General features: G+C 43.0%; 1 protein-coding gene across 1 annotated transcript in view; it reads right to left on the bottom strand.

Moving 5' to 3' along the window:
- Positions 1-21511, bottom strand: part of smim13 (small integral membrane protein 13) — a 39638-nt gene extending 18127 nt beyond the window's left edge. The window contains exon 1 of the mRNA XM_080204682.1: positions 21179-21511. Within this exon, the coding sequence (XP_080060808.1) occupies positions 21179-21254 (76 nt within the window). The 5' untranslated portion in view covers positions 21255-21511. The remainder of the gene's footprint in view (positions 1-21178) is intronic.
- Positions 21512-23204: the final 1693 nt, after the last annotated feature.

Below are 23204 nucleotides of genomic sequence, written 5' to 3'. Positions count from 1 at the left end.
CCAAATTCACACCTCAATATACCAACATCTTCATGCACAGGCTCGAACAAGACTTCTTCACAGTACACGACCTTCAACCGAGGCTATACACTAGATACATTGATGACATTTTCTTTCTTTGGACTCATGGCAAATAATCACCGAAACAACTACATGATGACATCAACAAATTTCATCCTACCATCAGACTCACCATGGACTACTCTCCAGAATCAGTTGCATTTTTGGACAAACATCTCCATCAAGGATGGTTACCTCAGCACTTCACTATACTGCAAAAGCTCACAGATAACCTCACAATGCTCCACTTCTCCGGCTTCCACCCTAAAGACATTAAGTAAGCCATCACCTATAGACAAGCCCTCCATATACACAGGTTCTGCTCAGATGAGGAGGATTGCAACACACAACTACAGATGCTGAAAGACGCTCTTGTAAGAATAGGATATGGCGCTTGACCAATCAATCGACAGTTTCCATGCGCCACAGCACAGACCTCCTCAGAAGACAAACACGGGTCATGGCGGAGAGTACCCTGTCTTCCAGTACTTCCCTGGAGCGATAAGCTACAACATCTTCTCCAGAGCCTTCAACATGTCATTGATGAAGACGAACATCTTGCCAAGGCCATCCCCACATCCCCACTACTTGCCTTCAACACAACTGTGCAACCTCAAACAGACCACTATACATAGCAAACTACCCAGCCTTCAGAAGTGACCATGACACCACACACTGTCACAGCAACCTCTGCACGATGTGCCGGATCATCAACACATGCCATCATCTCACATGAGAACACCATCCAACTGGTAAACGGTACGTACTCTTGCAACTTGGCCAACATTGTCTACTTGATACGCTGCAGGAAAGGATGTCCCGAAGCATAGTACATTGCTGAAGCGTCTGCATGGTTTTGTCAATGGATGAATGGACACTGCTTGACAATCACCAGGCAGGACTGTTCCCTTCCTATCGGGGAATACTTCAGCAGCCAAGGGCATTCAGCCTCCGATCTTCAGGTAAGTGTTCTCCAGGACAGCATTGCCGAGCAGAAGCTGATAGCCAAGTTCTGCACATGAGGATGGCCTTAACCAGGATCCTGGGTTCACGTCACACTCTCTAAACTCCACGACTTGCCTGGGCTTGCAAAATCTCACTATCTGTCCTGGCTTGAGACAATTCACACCTCTTTAACTGTGTTTAACCCTCCCTCCACTCACATTGTCTGCACCTGTAACGACTTGATTACCAGTTAAGACTCACATTCCAACCATTATCTCGTAACTGAGTTTGTGTCTATATATGCCCTGTTTGTGAAACAAATCCTGCACTCACCTGATGAAACAGCAGCTCCCTGGAAGGTTGTGCTACCAAATAAACCTATTGGACTTCAACCTAGTGTTGCGAGACTACTTACTGTGCTTATCCCAGTCCAACACCAGCAATTCCACATCATACTTAAATAGTCTAAGCATTGATGACTGTCCTTTCCACCAATGATCTTTTGTTTACAATTGAAATTACAAACACGTGCCATATATATTCCAAATATGTTGACTCAGGGTGTTTTTTGGTCCTAAATTCCAGTTTTCTCACCATCTCTATTTTATGCTCCATTTACTGACAACTGTTTTAAGTAGACCACCAGTTTCCAAGCCTCCTTTTGGAACTTCTTACCAAATCTCACTGAAGTGTAAATATGTGCCCCTATTATTTTTTTCAGCAAGTAGTTTGCCGAGGGTCAGTTGTCAAGATGCTTTCAGTGTACCATATACGCAGGAATTGTTCTGGGAACTCTCATCAGTACATCAACACAGGTCTGGCACATCTATCTCTAATATCTCAAACACTGTGTGCATATCATAAGAACATAAGAAATAGGAGCAGGAGTAGGCCATCTAGCCCTTCGAGCCTGCCCCGCCATTCAATAAGATCATGGCTGATCTGTCGCTGCTCAGTTCCACTTTCCCGCTTTCTCCCCATAACCCTTAATCCCCTCTCTTATCAAACACTTGCCTTTAAGTGACCCACTTACTTGACATAGTATTTTTCCTAACATGCCTTGAAACACCCTACTGTTATAAAATGTGGAGTGTGCAGTTAAATTGGATCACCCTTGAAAAATGGGGGTGTTGGTATACATGGTACACAGTTAACCTAAGGATAGCAGGGAGCACATTAAACTGGTGTATTTTTAAACGATTGCTGCATACAGCAGGTAACCTGATATTGTAAGTAGGTACTGCTAACTAATTGCAGCTGGCGCCTCTTAAAGAGGTGGTGGGGGAATTTTATCAAATATTAATGATTGTTATCTGTTAAGCAATGGCTGAACACATGAGAAAGCTAGCACCGTGGTTTTCCGACAAACAGATAAAGCAATTCTTGCATTTATGTAGCACCTTTCATGACCACAGATCATCCAAATCACTTGTCAATAAAGTACATTTGAAGACATGTTACTTTTGTAATGTAGGCAACAGGGCAGCCAAAATTGTGCATGGCAAATTCCCAGAAACAGCAATGTGATGATGTACAAATAATTTGCTTTTGTGATGTTGATTGTGGCATAAGTATTGACGAGAACATCAGAGATAACTTCTTCAAAATAGCATGGGATCTTTTCCATCCATCTGAGGTAAAGCTTGCTTTAAAAGTTTCATCTGAAAGATCTGCACCAGTAGAGGACTCTCTCAATACTGCGTTGGAATTACAGGCTTGAGTTTTGTGTTGAAGTTTTGGAGTGGGACTTGAACCCACAACCTTTTAACATGGAGGTAAGAGTGCAACCAACAGGCGGAGATATATTGCACAGCAAGTCCTGATAGAAGAGGAGGAGAGACATTCTGTATCTGAAAGGAGCTCTCAGACTGTGGTTACAGCAGCTGACAGATTTCAAGCATGACTTTTTTTATGAAGCAAAAAGATTTCAAGTTTTGGTCTGCCTTGAAAGTGAGGTAAAGGAATTGCTCCCTAAAGATTCTTGGCAGAAACAGCCTCCTATTGAGAATTCTTCTCTCCTTTCTCTTTTTCACTCTGCTAGCTGTTTGTCCTGCTCTTACTATCATGCTCAATTCCCAGAAATAGATCAAACAGGTTACCATGACTAGAAATAACTTGTTCCAACATGAAACTTTTATATTAACAAAAACGCACTTCAGCAATAGCTGTAGACCAGTGGTGAGCAGACTAGTTGTGACCCATCAGGGGCGTCTGTGCATTTTATTGACCATTGTGAACATCCAGAGTTTCCAGATTCTGCTGGTTTCCGTCTGCATAGTTTGTTTCCAACCAGTGATACTAGTGATACACACATAAAGCAAGGGCACATGAAGCCAGTTGCATGCTGATTGCAGACAATGACTGAGAGCCATGCGCTCTCTCTGTGTCTACTCAAAGTGCTGCGACAATTAGCCATAGACCTATAGTCATAGAGATCTACAGCACAGAAAAAGCCCTTCAGCACATCACATCTGCGCTGGTGAGAAACAACCACCTAACTTTTCGCATCCCATTTTCCAGCCTTGTATGCCTTGGCATTGCGAGTGCACATTTAAACACTTATTAAATGTTAGTTCAATCGGCATATCTTGCAAATTCCAGATATGCAAGTGCAGTTAGCAGAATTACCCTATTAAGGGAGACTGTCTTGGTAATGGCACTGGTGGATGTGGGAGGCTGCAATGTTACTTTTGTACTTTTAAGTATAGTAAGCGTAAGTATTTATTTTGTTTTTAGCATTTGAAATTGAAGGTTCTATTAATAGATGCTGATTAAGCATTGTCAGCCAGAGCATGCCCTTTACCCTGGAAGAACCTGTATCTGGGGTCACCATTGCAGATGTCAGAGCAACTTTCTTGAAGATCAACCCACGGAAAGCAATTGGCCAGGATGGGGTACCCGGACACGCACTCAGATCCTGCTCAGATCAGCTGGCGGAGATATTCACAGACGTCTTCAACCTCTCTTTACAACAATCTGAGGTCTCTATCTGCTTCAAGAAGACAACCATCATCCTGGTACATAAGAAAAACCAAGCAACGTGCCTCAATGACTATCGGCCGGTGGCTCTGACATCCATCACTATGAAGTACTTCGAAAGATTAGTCATGGCACGAATCAGTTCCAGCCTGGATCCACTAGTATGCCTACAGCCGCAACAGGTCCACAACAGATGTAACTTCCCTGGTCCTGCACTCAACCCTGGAACACGAAGATAACAAAGACACTAATGTCAGACTCCTATTTATTAACTACAGCTCAGCCTTCAACACTATTATTCCCACAAAGTTCATCTCCAAACTCCACGGCCTGGGCTCGGCACCTCCCTCTGCATCTGGATCCTGAACTTTCTAACTCACAGACCACAATCAATAAGGATAAGCAACGACACCTCTTCCACAACAATCGTCAACACCAGTGCCCCACAAGGCTATGTTCTCAGGCCCCTACTATACTCCTTGTACACCTATGGCTGCGGCCAAATTCCCCTCAAATTCAATTTTCAAGTTTGCTGACAACACCACTGTAGTGGGCCAGATCTCAAACAATGACAAGACAGAGTACAGGAATGAAATAGAGAATCTGGTGAACTGGTGTGGCAGCAATAATCTCTCCCTTAATGTCAACAAAAAGGAAATTGTTATCAACTTCAGGAAGCGTAAAGATAAACATGTCCCTGTCTATATCAATGGAGATAACGTAGAAAGGGTCGAAAGCTTCAAGATTTTAGGTGTCCAGATCACCAAGAACCTGTCCAGGTCCCTCCAAGCTGACACTATAGTTAAGAAAGCCCACCAACGCTTCTGTTTTCTCAGAAGATTAAGGAAATTTGGCATGTCAGCTATGATTCTCACCAACTTTTACAAATGCACCATAGGAAGCATTGTTTCTGATTGTATCACAGCTTGGTATAGCTCCTGCTCTGCCCAAGACCACAAGAAACTACAAAAGGTCATGAACGTAGCCCAGTCCATCATGCAAACCAACCTCCCATCCACTGACTCTGTCCACACTTCCCACTGTCTCGGCAAAGCAGCCAGCATAATTAAGGACCCCACGCACCGTGGACATTCTTGCTTCCACCTTCTTCCTTTGGGAAAAAGATATAAAAGTCTGTGGTCATGTACCAACCAACTTAAGAACAGTTACTTCCCTGTTGCTGTCAGACTTTTGAACGGATTTACCTTGCATTAAGTTGATCTTTCTCTACACCCTAGCTATGACAGTAAAACTACATTCTGCATTCTCTCATTTCCTTCTCTATAAATGGTATGTTTTGTATAGCATGCAAGGAACAATACTTTCACTGTATGTTAATGCACGTGACAATAATAAATCAAATCAAATTTTTCTATAACTAGTTATGAAGTATTCGGCATCTGTTAAACCTATTTAATCTTATTCTCACCAGCGCAGATGTGATGTGCTGAAGGGCTTTTTCTGTGCTGTAGATCTCTATGACTATAGGTCTATGGCTAATTGTCGCAGCACTTTGAATAGACACAGGGAGAGCGCATGGCTCTCAGTTCATGGTTAGTGCAAATCTCCAATTTCAATCTTGCAGCCCACTGAGAAACTAGCCTAGGTTGGCCATCACTGTAACTACTGAAACTATAGCCAAGCATAAGAAATCTCCAATAACATGTATTTGCAGTAGTTGCCAGAAGAAATAAATCAGCAACTGACCTGTAAGTAGCTCGTCATCCCTTTAAATAGTGCTGGACTGAGTCCTTCATATCTTAGTATGTTCAAAAATGAGGTTACTCATATTTGCCTAGGGTAGCAGCATTGGCATAAAATCAAATGTGTATGTTGACTGATGTCATAATCTTCCTGCTTTGCATGTCATTAGGTGCATCATTAAGAAGGCATCTGGTGTACTTCCCACCACAAGTGTGTGCGCAAATCTCAGGCCACGCTTTTAAGCATTAGTTTGTTATGTGATGCCTGAATAACAGGAACTATACAGTCCAATTTAGTTCCCAGAGTGTTTTTTGATTCATCTGGAGTAATGCAATGATAGATTTTCTCATACTAGATTAAAAGTCTTGCATATTGCACACAAGTACTGCTGCCTCAGAGTGACAGGGACCCGGATTTGATTCCAACCTCGGTTTGCACATTCTCCCCATGCCTGCGTGGGATTCCTCTGGGTGCTCCGGTTTCCTCCCACAGTCCAAAGACATGCAGGTTAAGTGGATTGGCTATGCTAAATTGTCTCTTAAATGTTCAAAGGTGTGTAGGTTGGGTGGATTAGCCAAATCATTAACCTTCAAGAAACTGAAAGTCCTCTTCTGTATTTTATGTTTTCGTTTCAGATTGCTAGCATTCGAAGGCTTTTTTTTTTAAAACCACTTGTGCTCCCATATAAAAGGGGCAGACAGAAACTGTGGTTATTGGGTACATATTAATAATGTGTCTTGTGTGAATAAAAGCTTATAAAACATGCAAAAGATTAAGTTCTAGTTCTATCTTGGCTTTCTGGAGAAAGGCTGAATTTTAACTTTCAAAGCTGCTCGTGTGAGAATTCCTAGCAGCAGGCAGGGGACCAGGGGATTAGCAGTGTTTTTCAACCACTGCATTTGCATCACAGTTCCAGGTCACTTTAGCAAGCAGGCTTGGTGACTTGGTGAAAAGGGCATGAGCCCTTTTCAGTTCCGATAACTTGGACAGTACGGTGGCACAACACCAGGGACTTGGGTTTAATTCTGGCCTCAGGTGCCTGTGTGGAATTTGCACACTCTCTCCACATCTGCATGGGTTTCCTCCAGGTGCTCCAGTTTCCTCCCACACTCCAAACATGTATGGGTAGGTTCGTTGACTATGCTAAACTCCCCTTTAATATCAGGGGGACTAGTGGAGTTACGGGGATAGGGCCTGGGTGGGATTGTTGTTGCAGGTTCACTGGGCCGATTGGTCTCCGACTGCAGGGATTCTTTGATTCTATAACTAAGGGTCTCTTTTGTGGATCAGAAATATTGTCTGGGTGTTTTGACAAAGCCAGAACCTGTACAGATGGAGGTTCAATATGGCAAGGCAGCACCACGCTTCAAAAATGCATCCCTGGAGATGATGCTGGACGCTGTAAAGATTCTGTTCCCAAAGGACATGATGAACAACCTGCCTCAGAAAACAAGCAAGTGTAGTTGGAAGTGGCAGATGAGGTCAATAGCAGGAGTGTGATGCCTTGCTTCTGGTCACAGTACCGCAAGTGGCTCAACAGCCTGATCAGGGCAGGAAAGGTGAATGGCATATTCAAATCTCAACCTTCTCATTCTGCCTTCACCTATTCATACTATTTATATCAGGACCCCAAATGGATTACCAACCCTCTCTGCTGAGGTAGCTCTTCACTTGCTGGCCAACCAGCTGCCACTAATACATAACCACTTACTATTGCAACATCACACTCATCCATCACTACTGTTGTCTTCCATTCTCTCAAAACATTGCACAACTCACACAAATAGGTCTTTTCTTTCCTTGTAGAAGAGAACATAGAACACCAAGCAGAGTCAGAGAAGTGGAGGTGACCCTTCAATCATCTCAATTTTGGCAGCTGTATAGGAGATGCTTAGATAAGTTAATAGTAGCATGCTTCCTATTAGAGATAGATGTCCCCAAGCTCCCTGATGACAGAATTTAACACCACACAGTCTCATGATATGCAACACGGACTCATGCTGGTTTGAATTATAGAACCCCTACAGTGTAGGAGGCCATTCGGGCAATCAAGTCTACACCAACCACAATCCCACCCAGGCGCTATCCCCATAACCTCACATATTTACCCTAGCTAATCCCTTTGACACAACGCCAATCCACCTAACCTGCACATTTTTGGACTGTGGTGACCAGATATGAACACAGGACTCCCAAATGCAGCCTTACCAATGTCTTGTACATACAGTTGTAACATAATGTCCCAACTCCTATACTCAGTGCTGTGACCGATGAATGCAAGTGTGCCAAACACCTTCAACCACCCTGTCTACCTGTGACTTCACCTTCAAGGAACTATGTACCGGTACCCCTAGGTTTCTCAGTTCAAAAACTAAGGGCCCTTGCATTAACTGTGTAAGTCCTGACCTGGTTTGTCTTACCAAAATGCAACACCTTGTATTTACCTAAATTAAAATCTGTCATTTCTCTGCTCACTGGCCCAGCTGATCAAGATCACATTGTAGTTTTAGATAATCAGCTTCCACAGTAATTTGCTTTTACCTATTTTGGTGCCTCACTGAGGTGTGCATATACTGTGGCTACAAGAGCAGATCAGAGGTTAGAATCCTGTGGTGAGTAACTCAACTCCTGATTCCCCAAAACTTGTCCACAATTTACAAGGCACCAGTGAGGGATGTAATGGAATACTCTGCACTTGCCTGGATTAATGCAGCTCCAACAACATACTGTCCAGGACAAAGCAGCCTGCTTGATTGGCCCCCTTTCCACAAACATTCATTCCCTCCACCTCCAACAAAAAGTGGCAGCACATGTACCATTTATAAGATACACTGCAGAAACTCAAGGTTCCTTCAGCAGCACTTTCCAAACCAACAACTACTACCATCTAGAAGAACAAGGGCAGCAAATACACAGAAACATCACCATCCTGGAACTCTCTCCCTAATAGCACTGTGGGTGTACATACATCATGTGGACTGCAGCATTTCAAGGAGGTAACTTACCACAACCCTTTCAAGAGTAATTGGGGATGAACAATAAATGCTGGCCCAGCCAGCAACACCCAGATGATGAATGAATAAAAGATTCAGCCTTTCCACCAACAACTGAGAAGAGATCAGAACAGTTTATCCCTACCATTACTGGCACGATGTTGCACATTGATGTCTATGTCCGTGGAAAACATAGCCATTAACATGGAGCTTCAAATGTGGCTGGCAACAAAGCAAATGCTAGATCTAACAAATGGCCTACAAGTTCCAAATACTTCTGGCTGTTCAGTGTCCAGCTCATTGCTGAACAGAAAAGTGCTGGTAGGCCACGAGATGGAAGACACAGAAAGGGGACATGGCAGTAGGCACTCTGTTGAAAGTATTTTCACTTCCCTTGCCCAACTCAATTAGATATCCACATGCTGTCTCATATCATATCTGCCTCTGCACAGTGCAACAGTCATGTCATGGGCAAAGATAATTGGGCAGTGGACACTTTTTTTTAAAAAATAAGCAACGTAGAATAATGGATATTGTATCCTCGGAAAACGGATGGCCAGGTTCCGAGATAGGCTATTTTTATACATCCCATTGTCACTATAGGGTTCTTGTGGGTCTATACAATGTAGAGTGAGTGAGTCAATGGACATGGAAAAGCATAGCTTGGCAAAGATGGATTGAGAGGCCATAGGAAGGATAACTTGGCACAGGCATATTTTGAACTTTTCTTTAAAATAAAGATCGCCTTATGGAGATTAGGGTTCACAACTCCTCTCTGGAACCATGAGCCACCAACTTCTTTAAAACCTGGCCTGACTTTACCTACATTGCGGAGAACTAGGACATGCCTATCTCTGCAATAGAGCTAGCCTAGTTGGAAGTGCTGGATTTTTGAAAAAAACAGAAACCAGTCAATACTCTTTAAAGGCACTCCAGAAAACCAGACAACCGTAGGAAGGGTCAGGATTTTATTCTTTCATAGAAACATAGAAGATTAGAGCAGGAGGCGGCCATTCGGCGCTTGAAGCGTGCTCCGCCATTCATCACAATCATGTCTGATCGTCCAACTCAGTAGCTTAATCGTGCTTTCTCCCCATAACCTTTGATCCCGTTTGCCCCACGTGCTACATTTAGTCACCTCTTGAATACATTCAATGTTTTGGCATCAACTACTTCCTGTGGTAATGAATTCCACAGGCTCACCGCTCTGAGTGAAGAAATGTTTCCACATCTCCATTCTAAATGGTATACTATGTTTTCCTCAAACTGCAAGCCCTAGTTCTGGACACCCCTACCATTGGGAACACTTTTCTGATTCTACCCTGTCTAGTCCTGTTAAAATTTTAAGTCTCTACAAGATCTCCCCCTCATTCATCTGTACTCCAGTGAAAACAATCCTAACCTAGTCAGACAATCTCTCCTCATACATCAGTCTCACCATCCCCAGAATCAGCCTGGTAAAACTTTGCTCTCCCTCGAGAGCAAGAACATCTTTCCTCAGAAAAGGAGACCAAAACTGCACACAATACTCTAGGTATGGCCTCACCAAAGCCCTGTACAATTGCAACAACACACCCCTGCTCCTGTACTCGAAACCTCTCGCAACGAAGGCCAACATGCCATTTGCCTTCTTTATTGTCCGCTGCACCTGCATGCTTACCTTCAGCGACTGGTGCACAAAGATACCCAGGTCCTGCTGCGCACTCCCCTCTCCAATTTATAGCCATTCGGGTAGTAATCTGCCATTCTTGTTTTTGCTTCCAAAGTGAATAACCTCACATTTACCCAAACTATACTGCACCTGCCTTTGATTTGCCCACTCACCCAACCTGTCAAAATTGTGCTAAAGGATTTCTGCACCCTCGTCACAGTTCACCCTCCACCCAACTTGACATCATCTGCAAACTTTCAGATGTTACATTTTGTTCCTTTATCCAAATCAATATATGATTTAGCACTGATCCCTATGGCACTCCACTAGTTACTGCCTGCCAATTTGAAAAGAGCGCATTAATTCCTATTCTTTGTTTCTTCTCTGCCAACTAGTTTTCCATCAATCTCAATACACTACAAATCTTGCACGATAATCTCTAATGTGGGACTTTGTCAAATACTTTCTGAAAGCCCAAATATATCACATCGACTAGCTCTCCCTCATCAACTCTTCTGGTTACATCTTCAAAGAATTCCAACAGATTTGTCAAACATAATTTCCTCTTCATAAATCCATTTGGACTTTGTCTGATCCTGCCACTGCTTTCTACATGCTCTGCTATAAAGTTCTCGATAACAGATTCAAGAATTTTCCCCACTACCAATGTTAGCCTTACTGGCCTATAATTCCCTGTTTTCTCTCTACCTTCCTTTTTGAATATTGGAGTAACATTAGCTATCCTCCAAGCTGCAGGGACAGTTCTAGAGTCTGTAGAATCCTGGAAGATGACCACCACTATTTCTAAAGCCACTTCCTTAAGTATGCTAGGATGTAGACCATCAGCCTCTGGAGATTTATCCACCTTCAGTCCCATCAATTTTCTCAGCACCATTTCTCTATGATCGCCCTCAGTTCTTCCCTCTCATTAAATCTTGCATTCTCACGGAACGTGGACATCACTGGCAAGGCCAGCATTTATTCACCATTCCTAATTTCCCTTGAATTAATAGCAAGCCCCCTCCTTGAACTGCTGCAGTACACATGGTATGGGTTCACCCACAATGCTATTCGGGAGGGAGGTTCCTTGATTTTGACCCAGCGAAAGTAAATGCCATTTGACTGCATTTCCATCACTTTACTGATGAGATGGTAAAGATAATTCGTCAGCTTTGTTTCATCTTGCTTACTGTAGGCAATTTTCCACATTGTTCAGTAGATTTGAGAGCTGTAGCCATATTGGAACAACTTGGCTAGTGGTGCAGCTAGTTCTAGAACACTAAGTCTTCAGCACTATTTCCAGAATGTTGGCAAGGCCCATTGTCTTTGCAATAGAGTGCTTTCTGTCATTTCTTGCTATCATGTGGATTGATTTAAATTCAGAAGTATGGCTTCTGTAATGCTGGGGACCTCATGATGAGGGAGCGATGGATCATCTATTTGGCATTTCTGGCTGAAGATGGTTGCAGATGCCTCAACCTTCTCTTTTGCGTTGATGTGCTGGGCTCTACCACCATCGGGATATTTGTGAAGCCTCTTCCTCCAGTTAGTTGTTCACAACTAGATGTGGCATGAATGGCTCCACCCACCTGCTGAGTCATTCATCCCATCTTGATGAAAATCCAGGCCATTATATCTGGGAAGTTGCTTAAAATGCAATTGTTTTCCAGATGCAAATTGCTGCTCACTATTTCAATGGAAGAAATTTAACAGAAAATGGCTATCAGACTTGTTGGCCTATGAAGATGGAATGGCAAATAGTCTTTCAATGAACTAATAGCTGAAATGTTTGACGAGATGTCAATAATCTCCCTTTATGTATCAATCACACAGATTGCAACCCAATTGCGTGGACAATAGAATGCACTGATACTGCCATCACACTAGCTGGATAGGCAGTCAATACCTTACTGACTTACAAGGGAACACAGAATTACAGCCTGGGAGCAGCAGCTTAGAGGGATCACACCCACCCAGAAAAAAAGAATACTGCTGAAAACAGACAGTCAACTACTACAGTGAAAAGCAACTAACTTGTTTTACCTACAAGAATATGGCCTGGATTCTGTGATCTCATTAACCGCACAACTGCTGCCAGTGAAAAAGGAGAATATGGATAATTTAGTTTGCCCAATCATCTGCCCTCTTTCTCCCCACCCTCCACACCGCCCCCACTGCCCTCCCATGCAAACATCCCAAAATAAAGCCCAGAGAAATTGAGCATCTGTTTGAATTTATGTTGGCAACTATATATCATTCTGATATGCCACAAATATTGAACATCTTCATACTCAACATACTTTCATGACACTCAAAACCTTTTTTGGATACATCTCCAACTGGGTCATTCAGACTGAAGGTCTCGAATTGAAACTCTCATTTGGACAGATAATTTATCTCATTAAGCCAGTGAGACAATTGGTCTTGATCTAAGAATGTTAGGAAGAAATATGCATTTGCCATAATTTCCAACTCTAACCCCCTTCTTCAAATAGTAGGCAGTCAGGAGTAATAAGCTCATTATAGATACCTAAACCTAATAAATTTGAAAGTTAACTGCATAATACATTTAAAATACAACAAGGATTGAAGAAAAGTAGACTTTAAGCAATGCAGGACACAGAGGAGCTAATGTTGCAGCTGACAGTCAGTACTGAAGGACTGGAGATGCTGTCTTCTGGATGAGCTATTAAACCTATTTTGCTCTCTCAAGTGTATATAAATTACCCATGACACTATTTAAAAGAGTTACCCCCAGTGTACTAGTGAATATTTATTCCACAGTTAATTTTGTCATTATCACATTGCTGTTTGTCAGAACTAGCTGTGCACAAATTGACTAGTCATGCCATCATCTCATGTGAGAACACCATCCACCAGATACATGGCACATACTCTTGCAACTCAGCCAATGTTGTCTACCTGATACCCTGTAAGAAAGTATGTCCCAAGGCATGGTACAATCATCAGGCAAGACTGTTCTCTTCCTGTTGGTGAACACTTCGGCAATCACAGGCATTCGGCCTCTGATCTTCGGGCAAACTTTCTCTAAGGCGGCCTTCACGACATATGACAGCGCAGTGTCACTGAGCAGAAACTGATAGCCAAGTTCCACACACGAGGACAGCTTCAACCGGGATCTTGGGTTCATGTCACACTATTTGTAACCCCCATGACTTGCCTAGGCTTGCAACATCTCAATTACTGTCCTGTCTGGAGACAATACACATCTCTAACTTTTGCTTAATGATATCTCCACTCATATTGTCTGCACCTTTAAGACTTGATTAGCTGTAAATACTCGCTTTCTAATCAGTGTTCTGTAAAATGTGTGTGTGCCTTTATATACTCTGTTTGTGATCAGAACTCCCACTCACCTGACGAAGGGGCAAACCCCGAAAGCTAGTGGCGTTTACTACCAAACAAACCTGTTGGACTTTAACCTGGTGTTGAGAGACTTCTTACTGTGTTTACCCAATCCAATGCTGGCATCTCCATATCACAAACTGACAGCCATGTTTCCAACATGATGAACTGAATGGCCTTCTTTCAGTGCCATAAATCTTACCATGTCGTATTATAACACTTCAAAGTATTTCATTGGCTGTGAAGTGCATTGAGATGCCCTGAGATCATGAAAGGAACTATGTAAATGCAAGCCTTTTTTAAAAATAGTATACACTTTACAGAATCATGATTCTAAACCATTCTATTAACAGAGAGCAGCTAACCTTGTGCATTTAGCCTGCAATCCAGGATTAGGCTATAAAGAGGCCACTCAGTAATTACAGCATACGTATTATTTCATACATAGCTGCAAACTTTAAATTAGCATACTGTCTTCTATTTCAGCGTGAAACACATTCAACATCTGTTTGAACCACGAAGTAAATCACAGGCCCAATGCTAACAACAAATTTCTAATTTGTCTTGATTAGTGCCTGGTCCTTTAAATCCTGTCACAGTGTAAAGCCAACTCTTTATAAAAGAAAAATTACAAGTTTTGTTGGTTACAGATTGGAGAGAGAAATCATTTAAGCATAAATTGAATTTGTTCTGTATTGAAAATTCTAGAATACAAAAAGGCTGTTTTATCCAAATCAAAGAATATTTTTGGGGAGTCAAGCTTGAAAGGATTAGCTTGAAACAAATATTTTGAGTTTGATTTAGCAAGAAATAGTGTAATTATCCAGGCTCTCAGAATTGTAATAAATTTAATGAAAAGGTCATGGCATACCTCTGAATAATAAATTTACAAAATATCTATTCCGTACTGTTTCAATCTATTCGCTTTTCCTATCAAGGAGATCAAGGAAGATTGCCTATCAAATATATAACAGTATCTAGGATGTTACTTTTGTGTTATTTCACCTTTTGTAAAACAAATCTACTTTGGCTGGTCAATTTTTCCCATTTAAATGCACATTTCTAAATAGTTATCCTTCGAACAACATCTAAAAATAGGATCTTTGAGCATTATCAACTGAATTTTGTGGGTACTTTCTGTGCATGAGATTTTGTTGTGCACACAAATTGACTGCCATATTTCCTACATTACAACAGTGACTTCAATAATTGGCTGCTTACCTGGATGATGAAAGGCATTACATAAATTAAAATCATTTTTTTAAAGTCCTTGTTTCCTATTGAATTTTCCAATGTAAATCTCATAAGTGTAATTGCCTGTTCTGACCATTAGATGGCTTCCGAGATCAAGTTTTTGAAGTGTTGTCTTCAAAATCAATTGCTTCTATGTAAATAAATCTTAAACTACTACTTGATTTATATTATTTAATTTCACTTATTTAGTTACTTGCCTTTTTCATCCTCTTGCCCCTGTGCTCCCAGAACACTCATTTCAGATTAAACATCAATTTACTTGTATTTCTTTCAATTTACTATACTGCTGCTAACAATTTAGTTTCCTCCATAATGAAGAACCGAACAGAGACTGGTGATCAACTTGCAACCCCCGGCTTCCTGTTCCACTCGTACCTTAACCTCCCTGGCCTACATCAGGTAGTTGTTGATAATGATATTCTTTTTCCATTTACACCAACTCTACTCCCATCATTTCTTTCTTTACTTGTCCCATCTCCTTTTATCTTAACACCAGGGAAAGTGGTGAGGGAAGAACGTAACATCACTGGACTACAGTCCAGAGATCCAAACTGGGACACAAGTTCAAATCCCACCATTAAAACTAATAAATTCAATTGATAAATAAAATGAATATAATTAATAAAAATATGGAATTGAAAGCTAGTCTTAGTAATGGTGTCACAAAACTATTAATAATTGTTATAAACCCAATCTGGTTCACTAATATGCTTTAGCCATGCAGTTGTGTCAAACCACAGTAGAAAAGTTGAAAAGGCATAATATCGATAGGTCACCAAGCATCAATCTAGGCATCAGAAATGACAAAGGCACACCCAGGTCTGCTAACTTTGCAAGGTCCTGCTCACTAACATCTAGGGGCTCATGCTAAAATTAGGAGAAGTGTCTCACAGACTAGTCTAGCCTGACAAAGTTATACTTACAGAATCATGCCTTATAGCCCATGTCCCAGATACCACCATTATCCCTGGGAATGTCCTCTCCCACCCTCAAGACAGACTCAGCAGAGGTGGCTGCAGAGTAGTAGATAGGAGAGAAATTCTCTGAGAGTCCTCAACATGGACTTCCAACTCAGTGAAGTATCATTAGTTGGGTGGCACAATGGCTATGGGCAGCACTGTGGCACAATGGCTGGCACCATTGCCTCACAACACCAGAGGTCCAGGTTCAATTCCTGGCCTGGATCACTGTCTGTGTCGAGTTTGCACATTCTCCCTGTGTCTGTGTGGGTTTCTTCTGGGTGCTCCAGTTTCCTCCCACAGTCCAAAGATGTGTGGGGTTAGGTAGATTGGCCATGCTAAATTGCCCTTAGTGTTAGGGGGAACCAGTTTGGGTAAATGCATGGGGTTATGGCCTGGGTGGGATTATGGTTGGTGCAGATTCGATGGGCCAATTGGCCTCCTTCTGCACTGTAAGCTTCTATGATTTTATAACTCAGCCTTGTCCTCCCCAATTTATCTGTCAAAGATGTATCTGCCCATGACAGGATTTGTGGGAATGATCACCAATAGTCCCTCACTCACAACAGGGTTCTGAAATGTCAGGCTTTTTACCAGGCACTGAATAATATCCCTTTCCTGATCTGCTGGCCCCTACACAATATGTGATAGATCATATGAATGTGAAAGCACAGACAGTAGGGTGCTAAACATTGACTTCTGACCCCATGAAGTCTCATGACATCAGTTCAATCACAGACAAGGAAACCCCTCACTAATTAGGACTATGTTGAATATTACAAAGAAGAACCATTGAAGGTATCAAGGGTACAAAATTTATTCTGTACAGCAGACTTCAATGACTGGGTAGCAACATTACTGACTGAGCAGGTTCCTGAAGGACATAGCTGCTAGACTGGGTCTGCTGCAAGATATAGAACAAAGAGGAAAAAAACTACTTGGCCTCACCGTCACCAAGCTACTGTCGCAAATGCATCTGTCCATGACAGTTCGAGTAGAGTGACCAAGTTCTATCTGCTCAAAATTGGGCATCCATGAGGAACTGTGGACTAACAGCAACTGAAGAATTGTATTTTACTACAATCGAACCTCATGCCTGGCATATTCCTCACTCTACCATTACCATTAAGCAAAGGGATCAACTGACCTTCAAAAAGCGCAGGCAGGCATCCTAAGAGTAGCACGGAGCATACTTACAAATGAGGTGTCAACCTGATGAAGCTACAACAATAGCGTAAGCAGATCGAAGTGATACTACAACCTACAGATCAGGTCAAAGCTCTGCAGTGCCAAATCCACTTGTGAATGGTGCTGGTCAATTAAATAATTAACTGGAGGAGGTGGCTCCACAAACATCCTCATCCTCAGTAACAATACAAAAGCAAAATATTGTGGGTGCTGGAAATCTGAAATAAAAACAGAAAATGCTCAAAATACTCAGGAAGTCTAGCAGCATTTGTGGAGACAGGAACAAAGTTAACATTTCAGGTCAGTGACCTTTCATCAGAAATAATGGAAGAGCTCATCACATCAGTGCAAAAGACAAGACTGTTGCATCTGCAAACATCTTCAGGCAGAAGTCCCATGAGAATGGCCCATCACAGCCTCCTCCAGATATCCCCAGTCACAGATGCCAGTTTTCAGTCAATTTGATTCATAAGAACATAAGAAATAGGAGCAGGAGTTGGCCATCCAGCCCTTCGAGCCTGCCCCGCCATTCAATAAGATCATGGCTGATCTGTCGCTGCTCAGTTCCACTTTCCCGCCCTCTCCCCATAACCCTTAATCCCCTCTCCCATCAAAAACCCATCAACCCGCGTCTTAAAAATATTTAGCGAGGCAGCTTCCACCACTTCAACGGGCAGAGAATTCCAGAGATTCACCACCCTTTGAGTGAAAAAGTTCCTCCTCAACTCCGTTCTAAACCGCCCCCCTTTTATCTTGAGGCTGTGCCCCCTAGTCCTACTGTCTTTTTTGAGCGGGAAGAGTCTTTCCACCTCTATCCTATCCATCCCATTCATCATCTTATACGTCTCAATGAGATCTCCCCTCATTCTTCTAAACTCTAACGAGTACAAGCCCAGTTTATTCAGCCTCTCCTCATAGCTCAACCCCCTCAACTCCGGTATCAGCCTAGTAAACCTCCTCTGCACTCCCTCCAAGGCCAAAATATCTTTGCGCAGGTGCGGCGCCCAAAACTGTACACAGTACTCCAGCTGCGGCCTCACCAATGCCCTATACAGCTGCAGCAAGACCTCCCTACTTTTATATTCAATCCCCCTCGCTATGAAGGCCAGCATCCCATTCGCCTTCCTGACCACCTGCTGCACATGCAAGCTGGGTTTTTGCGACTCATGCACAAGGACCCCGAGGTCCCTCTGCACCTGTTGCAGTTTTTCGCCCCGTAAGTAATAGTCCTTCCTACCATTCTTCCTACCAAAGTGGACCACCTCGCACTTGCCAACATTCCATTTGCCATTTCCTGGCCCATTCGCCCAGCCTATCTAGATCCTTCTGCAGACTCTCCACACCCTCCGCACAATTTGCCGTTCCCCCAATCTTGGTGTCATCAGCAAATTTCGACACTCTACACTCGGTTCCCTCCTCCAGATCATCTATATAAATGGTAAAAAGCTGAGGCCCCAGCACTGATCCCTGGGGCACTCCACTGGTCACCATCCGCCAATCCGAATAGCACCCATTGACCCCCACTCTCTGCCTCCTATTTGACAACCAATCCTCTATCCACGCTAACACCCTACCCCCAACTCCATGTCCCTCCACCTTCTGCAATAACCTCTTGTGAGGCACTTTGTCAAACGCCTTCTGAAAATCTAGAAAGACCACATCCACCGGCTCTCCTCTATCCACCGCCCTAGACACATCCTCATAGAACTCCAGTAAATTTGTCAGACACGACTTCCCTTTAATGAAACCGTGCTGCGTCTGCTCTATCAAGCAATTCCCTTCAAGATGCCTCGCAATTTCCTCCTTAATGACAGATTCTAACATTTTACCTACCACAGACGTTAAACTAACCGGCCTATAATTCCCCGCCTTTTGCCTGGCACCCTTCTTAAAGAACGGCGTAACATTAGCCGTTTTCCAATCATCCGGCACTTCCCCAGAATCCAGCGACGTTTGGAAAATAACCACCAAGGCATCCACTATCACCTCCGCCATCAAGAAACAGTTCAGCGGACTGTATACAGCAAAGGCAATTAGCCCTGGTAAAATATTGGTTTTGAAGACTTATGTTCCAGAACAGCTACACTCTTTTTCAAGCATTTCCAATAGGCTACAATATTGTTATACACCCACAATGTGAAAAATTGTTGAGCGATTCATTCCCAAAATTCCAGTCTGGCCAATTACTGTCCCAAAGTCTAATCTCAATCATTAACAAAGTTATATTCAGTATCATCAATAGTGCTAACAAATGGCATTTATTCTGCAATAATCCATTCACCAATGCTAAGTTTGGATCCCCACCTCAGTCCCAGGCTTCATTACAACACTAGTTCAAACGTGGACAAAATAGCTCAATTTAAGAGACGAGAGTGACCACCCTTGCTTGTCAAAATAGTATCAAATCAAGGAGCCTTAGTAAAGTTGAAGTCAATGGGAAGGGAGAGGCAGGACACAATGGCCACGAGAACATGTCAGAGGCTAGGGATTCTGCAGCAAGTAACTCACATCCTAACACCGCAAAGCCTGCCCACCAAACCACAGGGCACAAGTCAGAAATGTGATGGAATAATTTCCATTTGTGTGGATAAGCACAACTTCAACAACACATGAGCAGCGCCAGGACAAAGTAACTTGCTTGATTGGCACCCTATATTAAATATTCATTCCTTCCACTGTCAGTAGTCCATACCATATCGAAAATGCACCGCCGTAATTTGCCAAAGCTCTTTTGAACAGTACCTTTCAAATCTGCAACCTCTACCACCTAGAAGCAAGAAGCACGTGATGCACGTGAACACCATAACCAACAACTTCTTCTCCAAGCCATAAACATCCTGACTTGGAACTAAATCACTATTTCCTTCACTGTCATGAACTCAAAATTGTGAAACTCCCCGTGACAAGACTGAAGCTTTACTGTGGGTATACCTACACCACTTGGATTGCAGCTGTTCAAGAAGGTGGCCTGCATCACCTTTCCAAGAGCAATCATAAATGCTGGCTTTGCTAGTGATGCTCACATTCCACAAACAAAACAAAAAACTTAATGTTAACTGAAGCATAGGCAAAGATGGCTAAGCACAGCTTTGTGACTGGCACTGAGTTGGGGGAGACAGTAGCTTGGGATTCAGTGTTGTGTGGACAGGACTTTACTAAGTCCTTAAATGTTGAAACCAGTGATATGTTGCACATAACACTGGCATTAAATCTCTAAGATGGATCATAATTCACATCATTTTCTAGGGCCCCTGAACCTATTTAGATTTAATATACAAACTGAGACGAAAAGGGAACAATCAGTGAAAAATGTACCTTACTGATTTCAATAAGATGCAAAGGAAAGGCGCAGTTATTGAACAAAAATAGCAAACAGGACAAGGCACAAACCGTGAGATAAGTTTAAAGTGGAAATGATTAGGGACTGAAAGTCACATAATTACATTTACATCTGACAGAGACACAGAAGCATACTTACCAAAATTTACAAATAAAGACAACACTGAGATAAATATAGTGATAAGTAACCCAAAGGCTCACGAGACATTATAATTTAGTACTTATGGCTCAGCTCGTTAAGTATGAAAAGATACGTCGATCTCACAAACTGATATTTGAACGCATTAATTTAATGATGAACGTTCATTGCCCGACATTCAACAGCTGTAAGGCCTGAATTGTACACGTGCTGCAGGCACCGGCCTCTGGGAAGAAAATATTTCTTTGGCATTGGACTTCACCACAACAGGTGAGGCCATGATCATACCTAGATAACAGATTAGGATTTTAAAAAACGGTAAAGCATTCTCGGATGCATTCACATTTTCTTGTAAAGCACTCAAGATTGTAAAAAAAAGTCATAACCGACGTTTGTAAACCAACTGTCGATCCATATGCTGCTGTTATTGCGGATGGAAGGAAAATAGCAGAACCCATGATTTTGTTTGCAGCAAATCTCAATGTCTCAAGTTTGCCTCATGATTAACGAAGTGAGGTTGCACTGTAGATGCCGCAAAACCCACGCTGCCTATCACCTACCGAGTTGTATTTTTTTTCCTTCCCACAGATGTCTTACTCACCAAAAAGCATAAACAAGAGGACGCATAAGAGAGTGGCTACCAAGACCAGCAGGGTCAGACCGATGCTCTGTAACATTGCGCGCCTGGAGGCGGGTATCAGTGTCAGTGACAGCTGCAGGACTCACTCAGCAATACCACTAGGCCCAACATCGGCTTCCCGGCAGCAAAAATAAAACCTGACTTCCGACCTACGACACCCAGCCAACGATAACACTGCCCGCTGCTCAGGACGCTGATGAGAGGGAGCACACACACCGGTTACACACAGTATTGCCCTTTACCACAGTATTCCGCAATCTTTGGTGGTCAGACTGACAGCCGCTCGGCACCGCCTCCGGCCTGCGCCGCCCCTGGGGCATGCCGGTCGTTGTAGTTTCACAGCGGCACGGGCAGCGCGGCTCGCCAGTCTGGCCGGACGGGGCGGAGACTACAACTCCCAGCATGCAATCCTCCCCGCAATCAAGGACAGGCGGCAAATCAGATTGGTTCACTGAAGACCCGAAAAGCGGAGCTCGTCCTTAAATCCAGAGTTATTTACATTTACACATGGTGTGACTTTTAATGCCCCTCCCCAGTTTATAAATAGCATTCAATGGTTGGATATTCAACTGTCGCCTTCAAATATGGTCTTCTTTCTGTGATCTGGTTTTTCAATGTTGCTCGGTTGCTAGGTGATGCCTTTTCCGAGCAAGTTCGTGGAGTATGTCCCAGTCATAGAGTTGAGAAAAGTAGGTATAGGTTTCCCAGTTAATCAACTGAAACTACTCTTCAGCCCTTAAAAAAAATACAAAACATGTTGCATATTTCGCTCAACCTGCAACTCAAAAATCAAGGACCAAGGGTTATTGTGCTTCTGGAAAATATCAAAACTAATAACATTCTCACTGATACGAATTGGTGCAGCAGGTGGTCAGGAAGGCGAATGGGATGCTGGCCTTCATAGCGAGGGGGATTGAATATAAAAGTAGGGAGGTCTTGCTGCAGCTGTATAGGGCATTGGTGAGGCCGCAGCTGGAGTACTGTGTGCAGTTTTGGGCGCCGCACCTGCGCAAGGATATTTTGGCCCTGGAGGGAGTGCAGAGGAGGTTTACTAGGCTGATACCGGAGTTGAGGGGATTGAGCTATGAGGAGAGGCTGAATAAACTAGGCTTGTACTCGTTAGAGTTTAGAAGAATGAGGGGAGATCTCATTGAGACGTATAAGATGATGAATGGGATGGATAGGATAGAGGTGGAGAGACTCTTCCCGCTCAAAAAAGACAGTAGGACTAGGGGGCACAGCCTCAAGATAAAGGGGAGGCGGTTTAGAACGGAGTTGAGGAGGAACTTCTTCACTCAAAGGGTGGTGAATCTCTGGAATTCTCTGCCCGTTGAAGTGGTGGAGGCTGCCTCGCTAAGTATTTTTAAGAAGCGGGTTGATGGGTTCTTGATAAGAGAGGGGATTAAGGGTTATGGGGAGAGGGCGGGAAAGTGGAACTGAGCCACGACAGATCAGCCATGATCTTATTGAATGGCGGGGCAGGCTCGAAGGGCTAGATGGCCTACTCCTGCTCCTATTTCTTATGTTCTTAGTTCCCAACATGCAAAGAACTTGCGTTTATATAGTCCCTTTCACTGTTCTTGTAATGTCCCATAAGAAAATGAGTAGGCCATGAGGGTGAGGTGATGGGTGGTCAGAGGAACTTGTAAGGATCATGTGTTCCAGTTCCAGATTAGACCATGAGACATAGGAGCAGGATTAGGCCCATTGAGTCTGCTCCACCATTCAATCATGGCTGACATTTTTCTCATCCCCATTTTCCCGACTTTTCCCCATAACCCCTGATCCTCTTATTAATCAAGAACCTATCTATCTCTATCTTAAAGACATCAATGACCTGGCCTCCACAGTCTTCTGTGGCAAAGAGTTCACTCGCTGGCTGATAAAATTCCTCCTCATCTCTGTTTTAAAGGATTGCCCCTTCAACCTAAGGTTGTGCCTTCTGGTTCTAGGTTTTTCCTACTAGTGGAAACATCCCCTCCACATC

The sequence above is a fragment of the Carcharhinus amblyrhynchos genome, chromosome 2 (genome assembly GCF_965287045.1).
Source record: "Carcharhinus amblyrhynchos chromosome 2, sCarAmb.v2.hapA, whole genome shotgun sequence".
In the NCBI taxonomy this organism is placed as follows: Eukaryota; Metazoa; Chordata; class Chondrichthyes; order Carcharhiniformes; family Carcharhinidae; genus Carcharhinus; species Carcharhinus amblyrhynchos.
This window is presented reverse-complemented; position numbering and strand designations above follow the sequence as displayed.